General features: G+C 36.6%; 1 protein-coding gene across 1 annotated transcript in view; it reads left to right on the forward strand.

Annotated features, from left to right (window-relative positions):
• The window catches only part of ZDHHC17 (zinc finger DHHC-type palmitoyltransferase 17), a 97,416-nt gene that overhangs the window by 69,967 nt on the left and 14,476 nt on the right, over positions 1 to 12,973 (forward strand). The window contains exons 9-10 of the mRNA XM_052640132.1: positions 10,092 to 10,234; positions 11,598 to 11,698. Coding sequence (XP_052496092.1) covers positions 10,092 to 10,234; positions 11,598 to 11,698 — 244 coding nt within the window. The remainder of the gene's footprint in view (positions 1 to 10,091; positions 10,235 to 11,597; positions 11,699 to 12,973) is intronic.

A 12,973-nucleotide genomic window follows, 5' to 3' on the forward strand; every position in this document is an offset into this window, starting at 1 on the left:
ACAGGTAAGGACAGAGAGAGGATAATGGAGGTAAGGTTTCCACACTTCACTTAGATTGGTGAAATGATGACACCAGTATACTGTTCAGTTCAGTTCAGTTGGCTTAAAGCTCAACATTCAGAAGACGAAGATCATGGCAATCTGGTCCCATCACTTCATGGGAAATAGGTGGGGAAGCAGTAGAAACAGTGTCAGACTTTATTATTTTGGGCTCCAAAATCACTGCAGATGGTGACTGCAGCCAGTATACTGTGATGTTATATTTATATTGTACTTAGAGTAGCCACTAAAAAAGGTCTTCAAAGAGATATAAATTCTGAAAAGCTTTTAAAGATAGTTATGAAAAGTTTATCAGTAACTCACAAGAAGATAGGAAAAAGAAAACAGAAACAAAAACAGAACAAATGGAAAACAAAACGTTAAATTATGGATTTATATCCTAACATATTGGAGAAGGCAGTGGCACCCCACCCCAGTACTCTTGCCTGGAAAATTCCAAGGACAGAGGAGCCTGGTGGGCTGCAGTCCATGCTAAGAGTCAGACACGACTGAGCGACTTCACTTTCACTTTTCACTTTAATGCATTGGAGAAGGAAATGGCAACCCACTCTAGTGTTCTTGCCTGGAGAATCCCAGCGATGGTGGAGCCTGATGGGCTGCTGTCTATGGGGTCACACAGAGTCTAACACGACTGAGGCAACTTAGCAGCAGCAGCATCCTAACATATCAGTAGTTAGAGTAACTGTTTGTGTGCTAAGTCGCTTTAGTCACGTCCGACTCTCTGCGACCCTCTGGACTGAAGCTCTCCTCTGCCCATGGGGTTCTCCAGGCAAAAATCCTGGAGTGGGTTGCCGTGTCCTCCTCCAGGGGATATTCCTGACCCAGGGATTGAACCCTTATCTCTAAGTCTCTTGTATTGGCAGACAGGTTCTTTACCAGTAGTGCCACTTGGAAAGCCCAGAATAACTATAAATGGTCAAAATATACCAATTAAAAGACCGATATCGGCAGTGTGAATTATCCATGACTCAACTATATGCTGTCTGTAAGAAACTCACTTCACCTACAAGAATATTGAAAAGTTACTTGTATGGGCAAGTAGCAGAATAGAAATGACGTATGATTCCAAAAGCAGGCAAAGACAGTACAAAAAGGAAAACTCCAGGTATATCTCATTTTATTGCGTTTCACAGATATTTCTTCTTTTTTTTAACAAGTGAAGTTTTGTGGCAAGCGGCATCAAGTAAGTCTTGTTGGTGCCAGTTTCAACAGCATTTGCTTATTTCATGTCTCTGTGTCACATTTTGGTAATTCTTGCAGTATTTCAAACCCTCCGCCAGCAAAAAGATTATGACTTGATGAAGGCTCACGTGATGGTTAGCACTTTTTAGCAATTTTTTAGCAATATTTTTAAATTAAAAGATATGCTTTTTTTTGACATAAGGGTATTAATACACTATAGTATAGTATAAACATAACTTTTTTTGTTGTTGTTTTTCTATTTTCTTTTTTTATTATTATTTTTTACTTTACTTTTAAAATTGAAATATAGTTGATGTCCAATATTATGTCAGTTTCAGATGTACTGCATAGTGACGTGACATTTGTATACATTGTGAAATGATCACCATATTAAGTCTAGTAATCATTTTTCCTATATACATTTGTTATAATATTATTGACCATATTCCTTATGCTGTTTTCCATTTGTTCTGGTTTTGTTTCTGTTTTCTTTTTCCTATCTTCTTGTGAGTTACTGATAAACTTTTCATAACTATCTATAAAAGCTTTTCAGAATTTATATCTCTTTGAATACCTTTTTTAGTGGGTACTCTAAGTACAATATAACATCCTATGGCTTATTAATTTTATAATTGGAGGTTCGTACCTCTTAATCTCTTTCAGCCGCAGCCCCTTCCCCTCCGGTATCTCTGTGTCTGTTTTTGTTTTGTTTGTATTTTTAGATTTCCCATGTAAGTGAGACCACATGGTAGTACTATTTGTCTTTCTCTGACTTATTCCACCTGGCATAATACCTCTCAGTCCATCCATGTTGCCACAAATAGCAAGACTCCACTCTCTTTAATGGCTGAGTAATATTCCATTATATGTATAGATGACACCTTCTGTATCCATTCATACCTCAGTGGGCACTTAAGTTCCTTTTATATCATGGCTACAGTAAATAATACTGCAGTGAACACTGAGGTGTAAATATGTTTTCTGTTTAGTCCTTTTGTTTTCTTTGGGTAGATACCCAGAAGTGATATTTCTGGGACATGTGGCAGTTCTGGTTTTAACTTTTTGCGGACCATCCGTAGTGCCTGTACCGATTTACAGTTACACCAGTAGTGGGCAAGGATTTCCTTTTCTCCACATCCTCACCAGCGTTTGTTTTTTCTCATCTCCTTTACTGATATCCACTCTTGCAGGTCTGAGGTGGCACCCTCTGCTGGTTTTGAGTTGCGTTTCACCGATGAGTGGCTGGTGTGTCCGTTTCGGTGCCAGTGCTGTGCTGTGTTGATTGTTGTACCTGTGCGGTATAATGTGAAATCAAGGAATGTGATATTTTGGCTTTGTTCTTCTTTCTCAAGATTGCTTTGGCTATTCAGGTCATTTGTGTTTCCATGCAAACTGTAGAATTGCTTGTTTTAGCTCTGTGAAAAGTGCCATTGGTATTCTGATAAGGACCACACTGGATCTGTAAATTGCCTTGGGTAATACGGTCACTTACAATATTAGTTCTTCTAGTCTGTGAGAATGGTATGTTTTTCCATCTGTTGTGCCATCTTCAGTTTCTTTTACCAATGTCTTAACAGTTTTCAGAGTATAAATCTTCTACCTCTTTGGTTAGATTTATTACTCGGTATTGAATTGTTTCTGATGTACTTGTAGATGGGATTGTTTTCTTAATTTCTCTTTCTCGTTGGTTATTAGTGTGTGAACCAACAGAGTTCAGTTCATTAGTCTTATGTCTTGTAACTGCTCAGTTCACCTGTCAGCTCTAATAGACTTTTGGTGATGTCTTATGCATAGTGTCATGTCACCTGCAAACATCGACAGCTTTACTTCTTCCTTTCCAGTCTGGATTCTTCTTTTCTTTTTCTTGTCTCACCGCTGCGGAAGAGTGTGCATCTTTGTCTTGTTCCTGACCTTAGAGGAAATGCTTTCAACTTTTTACTATTGAGTATGATGTTACCTGTGGGTTTGTCATATATGGCCTTTTTTATATTGAGATATGTTTCCTGTATACCCACTTTTGTTGAGGTTTTTGTCATAAATGAATGTTGAATTTTGTTAAAAACTTTTTATGTATCTCCTGAGATAATCATATGATTTTTATTCTTCAGTTTGTTATTGTAGTATGACATACTGATTGGTTGGCTGTTTGGGTGGCCCCAGGCGGTGGTAGGGGCAGTGCTTGCGGTGTGCTGCCCGGATGGAGGGTTGGGGCCAGGTTCTGGGGACCGATAGGCTAGAGGGAGGATTCTAAAATGCTTCTTTCCAACCCTAGTGTTAGTGAAAGTGAAAGTTGCTCAGTTGTGTCCAACTCTTTGTGACCCCTTGGACAATACAGTCCATGGAATTCTCTAGGCCAGAATACTGTAGTGGGTAGCCTTTCCCTTCTCCAGGGGATCTTCCCAACCCAGGGATTGAACCCAGGTCTCCCGCATTGGAGATGGATTCTTTACCAGCTGAGCCTCCAGAGAAACCTAGTGTTATTAGGGTAAAAGAAGTTCCCCAAAATAGCTGCCACCAGTTTCTGTATATGTAGGGGTCTTTTATTTGCTTTCTGCCGCTCCAGAGGACTCTTCAGGCTTAGCTGGTAGATCTGTTCCAGGCTTCTAACTATTGCCTCTTTGTGCTCATACTTTGGAGCGTCTGAATTTTGCCAGTGTCCTTTAAAACAGAATCTCTGTTTCCTGTGGACCTCCAGCTCTCCTGAAATGGGTCCTGTTGGTTTTCAAAGCCAGATGTGTGGAAGCTTTTCATCCTAGTATAGGAGGACCCTTGGCTGGGGAGCCCCACATAGGGCTTAAACCACTTCTTCCTTGGGGAAGACCTCTAGGATTGTGATACTCCTTCCATTTGTAAGTCCACTGATCCTGGTGATATGAGCTCTGATTATACTGTGTTCACCCCTTCCTGCCATCTCATTGTGGTTCCACCTTTATTTCTTTAGTTATGAAAAATCTTATCTGCTAGTCTTCAGGTTATTTTCCTGGAGAGTTGCTCTGTAAATTGTTGTAAAGTAACTTGTATGCTGAAAAAATTTTAAATGCCAATGAAAGAAATCAAGGATGATCTAAGTAAGTGGGGAGACTTACTGTGTTCATGAATTGGAAGATTCAGTGTAGTAAATATATCAGTTGTTCTCAAATCCTGGCAAGATTTTTTTCTTTTTTTTTTTTTGTATAGCCAAAACTTCCTTGGAAAGGCAGTAGACTTAGAATACCTAAAACAATTTTGAAAAAGAAGAATCACTGTCTGCAGTTTTAACACCTGCTATATATATAGCTTCAGTGGTCAAGACTCAGTAATATTTCTGGAGACATAAAATAACCAGTGAAACAGAATAGAGAGCCTAGAGTTAGAATCACGAAGATGTGCCCACAGATGTTTGACAGATGTATAAAAACGATTCAGTGGAGGAAACATAGCCTTTTCAACAATTGATATTGGAGCATCTGGACATGCATAGGCAAAAAAATAAACCTCTACTCAGACCTCATACTGCATTAATAAACTAACTCACAACTGTTGAAGACTTAAATGTGAAATGTAAAACCTAAAAATCTAGGGCTATACAGAGATTTGATATAAAAAGCATGATCCATAAAGGTAAAAATTGATCATTCAGACTTGAATCAAAATTAAAACTTACGTTCTGTGAAAGACTCTGTTATGAAAATGAAAATGAAGACTACAGACTGGGATAAAGAATCTACAAGCCGCATATCCAACGAAGGGACTAGTTGCCAAGATGTACTAAGAGCTTTCAAACCTCAAAAGTGTAGAATCGAATGATCCGATTAGAAAATAGTTTAGAGAAGAGACATTTTTACCAAAAAAGGTATAAAAGTGACAGGCACATGAAAAAATCTTCAACATCGTTTTAGTCATTTGGAAAATTCAAATTGAAACTGCAGTGACTTACTGTTATATACCTATCTGAATAGCTGCAGTAAAAAGTTACTGCACCGCCAGATGCTGATGAGGGTGCTGAGAGGCTCAGACATTGCTGGCAGACATGTAAAGCAATACAGCACCCTGGAGAGCAGTTCGGAACACGTAGTTCCATACAACCCAGAAATCATACTCTTAAGCGTTTATCCCAGAAAAGGGAAAACTGACGTTCACACAAAGATTTGTATGTGAATGTTTATAGCATTCATACTCATGTATTCATAATATTCGTTCATGTATTCATAATAGACCCCAAATGGAAAAAACCCCAAAGTCCTTCAGTGGGTGAATGATTAAACAAACTAACACATTCATTCTGTGAAATATTCCTCAGAAATAAACAGGAATGAACTAATGGTATGTGTAGTAACCCAATGAATGCCCAGAAAATTATGAATGAAAAGCCAAGCTGTCCCTGTTTGCAGGTGACATTATACTATATATGGAAAATTCTAATGATGCTAGTGGAAAACTGCTAGTGCTCATCAGTGAATTTGATAAGGTTACTGGATGCAAATCTAATATATAGAAATCTGTTGCATTTCTATACACTATCAATGAAATATCAAAATGGGAAATTAAGGAAACAATCTCATTTACCATTGCATCAAAAAGAATAAAGTACCTAGGAATAAACCTATCTAAGGAGATAAAACACCTGTACTCTTCAAAAAAACTATAAGCTACTAGTAAGAGAAATTGAAGATGACACAAACAGATGGAAAGATATATGGTGTTCTTGAATTGAAATAATCGATATTGTTAAAATGACCATACTACCCAAGGCCGATTCAGCACAATCACTATCAAATTACTGATGGCATTTTTCTTTGACCTAGAACAAAAAATTTTACAATTTCTTTGGAAACACAAAAGACCTGGAATAGCCAAAACAATCTTGAGAAAGGAAAAGGGGAACTGGGAGAATCATGCTCCCTGACTTCAGACTATACTACAAAGCTACGGTAATCAAAACAGTATGGTACTGGCACAGAAGCAGATGTATATGGATCAGTGGAATAGGACAGAAAGCCCAGCAAGAAACCCATGCAGTTAGGGTCAGTTATCTACAACAAAGCAGGAAGAAATATACAATGAAAATAAGGCAGTCCCTTTGAGAAGTGGGTGCTGGGAAAACTTGACAGCTTCATGTGAAAGAATGAAATTAGAACTTTCTCTAACACCGTGTATAAAAATAAGCTCAAAATAGATTAAAGACCTAAACGTAGAACTGGATACTGTGAAGCTCCTAGAGGAAAACAAGCAGAACACTCTTTGACATAAATCATGATAATATTTTTCAGATCCATCTCTAAAGAGTAATGGAAATAAAAACAAAAAGAAACAAATGGGACCGAATTAAACTTAAAAGCTTTTGCAAAGGAAAGCATAAACAAAACAGACAACCTGCGGGATGGGAGAAAATATTTGTAAATGATGCTGCCATCAAGGGATTAATTTCTAAAATAAAAAGCTCATAATAGCTTACCGTAAAAAAAGAAAACCCGATCAAAAAAAAGGGTGAAAGACCTAAAGAGACATTCCTCCAAAGAAGACATACAGATGGCCATGAGAAGATGCTCATTATCACTTATTATTAGAGAAATGCAAATCCAAATTACAATGAGGTGCCACCTCACCCCGGTCAGTATGTGTTTGCATATTCACAGATTGGCAGCAGAGCACCCTGCCGCCTAATCCTGCTCCCACCAATGTTCCTCTTTCTCCTGTGTGCTCAGTCATGTCCAGTTCTTGGTGACCCTGTGGAACCTGTAGCCCAGCAGGTCCTTCTGTTCATGGAATTTTCCAGGCAAGAATATGAAACAGGTTGCCATTTCCTCCTCCAGGGGATCTTCCCAACCCAGGGATTGAACCCATCTCTCTTGCATCTCCTGCATTGGCAGGTGGATTCTTTGCCACCATTAGTCCCACCGGGGAAGCCCGCTAATCAGAATGGGCATCATTAAAATGTCTACAGATAATATATGCTGGAGAGATTGTGGAGAAAAGGGAACTCTCCTATGCTTTTGGTGGGAATGTAAATTGGTGCAGTCACTATGGGGAACAGTATGGAGGTTCCTTAAAAAACTGAAAATAGTTACCATATGATCAAGCAATCCCACTCCTGGGCATGTATCCAGATAAAACTCTATTTCAAAAAGATATATACACCCCAATTTTCATAGCAGCACTATTTATAATAGCCAAGACATGGAAGCAGCCTAAATAAGATAAGTGAAAGTGAAGTCGCTCAGTCGTGTCCGACTCTTTGCGGCCCCATGGATTGCAGCCTAAGAGGCTCCTCTGTCCATGGGGTTTTCCAGGCGAGAATACTGGAGTGGGTTGCCATTTCCTTCTCCAGGGGATCTTCCCGACCCGGGGATCAAACGCGGGTGTCCTGCATTGCAGACAGACGCTTTACCAACTGAGCCACCAGGGAAGTCTAAATAAGATAAGGATGGTATATATACAGAGTGGAATATTACTCAGCCATAAAAAATGAACTAATGCCATTTGCTGCAGCATGGATGAAGCTAAGAACCGTATTAAGCCAGAGAAAGACAAATATATAACATCACTTACGTGTGGGATCTTAAAAACTGACATAAATGCATGTCTTTACCAAATGGAAATAGACTCACAGACATGGAAAGAAGCATGGTGACCAGAAAGGATGAGGGGTGGGGGAGATAAGTTCCATCTGTGCACTCCTATGTATAAAATAGATAAGCAACAGGGGCCTACTGTATAGTAGCACAGGGAAATATATTCAGTGTCTTGTAATAATCTATAATGGGAAAGAATCTGAAAAAGAAGGTATGTGAACATTGCTTTATATGTATGACTGACATTACTTTGCTGTACACTTGAAGCTAATTTAACAGTATAAATTAACTGTACATCAGTTTTTAAAATAGATTAAAAATTGCAATTATTTAAAAACAAAAAGTGTAGTTAAAGAACTGAATTGAATCTGGGTGGTAGATTCACTTCAAAATCCCTTCAAATTTACTACATATTTGAAAAATTCTGTAATTAAATATAAAATTTTCTGTATCTATAAAAGCAGCATATCACCATTACATCTTTACAATATTGTAATATGTGTGTTAAATGACAGCTTGAAAAACATCCAGGAATCACACACGTAGGTTTTTAACCGGGTGAAATGAGCCAGTGTTCACACAAAAAATGATATGTCAATGTTTCTGATGGCTTTCTTTACAATCAGAGACTGGGAACAAGCATAGTCTCTCAGCTGGGAAGTGGATAGGCAGACTGTGTTAAACTCTTAATGGAATACTACTCAGCCTTCAAAAGGAACTTACTACTGACACACGAAACAAATGGATGAATGTCAGATGCGTTACCTAAGTGAAAGAGACCAGATTTAAAAGACTGCATTAAGTGTGACCCCTTTCATGTGACATGCATGCAAAGGAAAAAGTCAAAGGACAGAAAGCAGACTTGTGTTTGCCAGGGCTGTGCCTTGTGGCACAGGGTGTTTGCGGGCTTGATGGGGCTGTGCTGTGTCTTGATATTCACGCTTGTTACACAACTGTGTATATTCATCAAAACTCAGAGAAGTATACACAAAAAAGGGTGAATTTCACTGTATATAAATTGTGTCTTAATTTTTAATAAGGACCAAAATGTGCCCATTGCTGGGGGGAAACAAATGTCTTGACTAAAAACAAGCCAGATTAAAGATAATTTTAGAAAATACCTTTTCAAATGCCACACGTTCACCTTCTCTCCCACCAATATCTACCCTTACTCATATACTCTTCTCAATTACACGTTCTCTAATGTCTTGATACAAAATTCACACATAATAGAGATAAAAAAGAAATTGGAATGATGATATTTCACAACAGCATAAAATTAAACTCTGAAGTTGATGTGTTTAATTATTAGTCTAAGTTAAAATTACACAGTTAGTTCAGTATATGAATTACAGTGACTGAATTGGGGAAAACAGTCATTTATATGAAAAAAGTGTTTATTTCATTAGAAGCCAATGGTATGAAAGGGGTGCCAAAAAAGGTCTGATGTAATCTTGGCCTTCAAAAAGGTACATATTCAATGAGGAGAGTAATGTTTACACTCTGAGCTTTGTTAGATCGCAATTGGAATATCTTATATAATTTTGTCCTTTAACATAACTCAAGACTTAATGGCTGCCTATAAATCTGTGAAGGGTTGTTACGTAGAAGAGGCAATAGACTGTGTGTTGCTCCAAAGATACGGTTGTAATAGCTGTTAGAAGGAAGCGGGCAGGTTTTGTACTTAGCAGTATTTCTAACAGTTAGACCAGTACAAAAATGAAATGGTACTACAGCTGAAGTTTTAAGCACTGTACTTTGACGCATGTTCAGAGGCACATCATCTCTATTCTGTGATCTCTGGGACTCTAAATAAAATTGATTTTATTCTCTTACTTTGGTATTATAATATACTATTTACATGTATCATTCAAAATATCCTCTCCAGGTTACATACACAGTTCTCCTTCTCTGATGCAGCTGTTAGGCCTTCAGTCATTCTGTCGCCTTTGTCTCCTTCGATGTCAATACACTTGTTAAAATCGGCTATTATTTTCATGAACGGTTTTTAGCCCATCCATATGTTAGCAGGTGGTACCTGCTGGCTTCTGTATCTGACTGTCTAAACCCACTCTTATAGCTCATGTTCTCATTTTCCACAACTTTAACCAAGTACTTTTAAATTGCTTATTTAATACCTCTTCCTAGAAAACAGACTAGCACCTTGAATACTTTCTGCACATAGTAGGTATATTTGATAATTTCACCTCTGTTGTGTGTTTTCACAAAGGTAACAGTGATTCACATTGAGGTTACTTGAAACATGAAAACTTTTTATTTTTTTTTTTTCCTGTCCAGGAATTTCGGCAGAAAGTAATGCTGGGAACTCCTTTCCTAGTTATTTGGCTGGTTGGGTTTATAGCAGACCTAAATATTGATTCTTGGCTCATTAAAGGGCTAATGTATGGTGGTGTTTGGGCTACAGTACAGTTTCTTTCAAAGTAAGTGTGTTGTTTTTAACTGTATTTTTAACCAGACAGGTAAAAGTCATAATTTGCACCTGGCTATGTAAAATTAATGTATATTTAGAACACTGCCTTTATGTAACATGTTTGATCTTAATGTAATGTGGAAGAATTTTTGGCAAATTTATATCTGACATCTTTAACGTTTTTAACATCGTTGTGAAAAATGACTGTAAAGGTACTTTTAGTGATTAAGTCTAACATTTTTAAGGCTAAAATACAGTTTTAAAACTTTTCAATAGACATGAACGTGAGTTTGTTGAACTCTGAATGTAATATATTGCTTATTTCTGGATAAGTATAGTGCCTGAGCTTACCTTTCCATAGAAATTAAGTTTTCTCTGGTCATAGGCAGTATGCAAGAAAGAGGTTTAGTTTTAACTCAAGGGAACATCTAAGCATTTGAAGATTCTAAGCATATGAAGTGGGCTCGGTTGTTTTTTAAGATTTTCTCCTTTGTTCTCTAAACATTGTGTTTGTTCTGTTTGCTGCTTATCCTTAGTTCCTGTTCCTATTGCCCTAAAGTTTGTCCCAGCAAACTAGAAGTTATTTATGGTCCAGAATTTCCCACCTAATTTCCATTCCTTTAGTATTTTGTTTTCACCAGAATTTCACAAGAGAGTTCTGAAAATAATTCACAGAGATGAGAGTGAATGGTAGGGCGCCAGTGTGGTAACTCTCAGGAGGAAACCTAATCTTATTTTAGTGTTTACTTTCACCAAGAGGTGTGAGTAAGAATTCACCAGTTCTGCCTTCTTAGCATACATGGATGGTTGCTAAGCATACATAGTCCTGCTTAGTGTTTAATAAAATTTATCAGTGTTTATTTTTTCCTGAATTCTAAATGCCGTAAATAATGACCTTTAATCCCTCCAAACTAGCTGGTTCATTCTCTTTGAAAAGATGTACTGAAAGCTTAGTGGGAATGTGTAGGTAAGGAGAAATAATGATGCAGTGAAAAACTTGGGGATTGCTTTGCCTCATTTGTTAAAATTATAACATGCCTTTGGTGAGTAGCAAGCTGGATGACAGAGTTACTATATATGCTAAAGTGGGTTTTTTTATTTAAAAGAATAGGAATACAATGAAATTCTAAAGTTGGAACGTATATAGAATATAATTCTAATTCTTGATGAATTAGCTTCAGACTTGAGTCATTCAGCTGTGCATTATGTGTTACTGATTACTGTGGAAAACAGCCTTCATATTTAAGCATCCTGAATTTCTGGGTTTTGTTAAAAAGTTTACTATGCGGAATAGATGTAATTTTCATTTAAATAAATAGTCATTTTTACAATGAAATATAGAGTTCACATTTTATAAAACTTGTGTCTTACAGATCCTTTTTTGATCATTCAATGCATAGTGCATTGCCCCTTGGAATATATTTGGCAACCAAATTTTGGATGTATGTGACATGGTTCTTCTGGTTTTGGAATGATATCCTTTGGTTATAAAGGTCTTATCTAAAACAATTTTTGTTTGTTTAAACAAATGTTTAATAATTTAACATAGCTGAGCTACTCACTATATACTAGAATAAAACAGTTTTATTAGAAAAATGAGTATGAACCAATGTATTTTAAATGTTTCATAGTTAAGAAATTGCTTTTCAAAGCTGCTTTTAATAACATCAGTAGTAATAAAATATCGATAATAGTGACCATTAATTGAGTTTTTAAAGGGCATTTTCCTAACTACTTTGTGTTCCATTTACTACACATCCTATTACGTTTATATTGTTGTCTCCATTTTACAGATGAGAAAACTTAGGTTTAAATAGGTTAATCTGTTATTTTTTCCCAAGATCACGCAGCTAGTCTCTGATAAAGTAGAGCAGAAGCACATGTCTGTCTGATTCTCTAACACATGCTGCCCCTTTGGACTGAGCTGCAATTCTCATGTTTCAGTGTTGTTTTCTCTGCATCTTTTCTTACTGTCACACTTATTACTGTGCTGCTGTGATAGGTAACAGTTAATTCTCTCTTTTGCTTATGAAAAGCCTTTAGTGGTGTATCTTCAGATGTTTGCTAAGTTCAGCAAATTATTTCGATGTACTATTTTTTTTTTTCAATGTACTTTTAAAAAGTAGTATAATTTGACATTGTAAATTTGTGCATGTGTGTACATCTAAGAAATAAGGACAATGTCAGCTTTTGATGTTTTAATAGAAAAAATCAGTAAGGCAGTATGTTTTATTATAATAAAGGTACATGTTTGATGTCTTAAATCATTCTTCAAAACATTACTGTCAATATAAAAAGTATATGATATTTTAAATGGTATGCAGTATTCAGTGACTTAACTGTTCTGAACAATATTAATTATTACTGATACCTAATTTCGCTTCACAGTCTTGCATATTATAATATTGCATTCTTTTTGTTAAGTTGTCCTGTGTATTACTAGACAAAAACAGAATATGCTTATTTCTTTGTGAAACTGAGCTGCAGAATTATAACTGTGCTTCTGATTCTTATCACAGCATTATAGGATTACTTTTTAAAATACTTTCTTAGCATAGTGTGTATTGCAATTTTTTCACTTGCAGTTTTTACCAGCTCATTCTGGGCCTGTATTATACTTTGATATAAAAATTGTTCTTCAGAGATTTATTAAGCATTAGAATTATCTTATTGGATTATTTAATGAGTAAAACGTAACTGCTCGTTTTCAGTACCTCATCTATTTTAAATTTATAAAAAGCACTAACCT

The sequence above is a fragment of the Budorcas taxicolor genome, chromosome 5, assembly GCF_023091745.1.
Source record: "Budorcas taxicolor isolate Tak-1 chromosome 5, Takin1.1, whole genome shotgun sequence".
NCBI lineage: Eukaryota > Metazoa > Chordata > Mammalia > Artiodactyla > Bovidae > Budorcas > Budorcas taxicolor.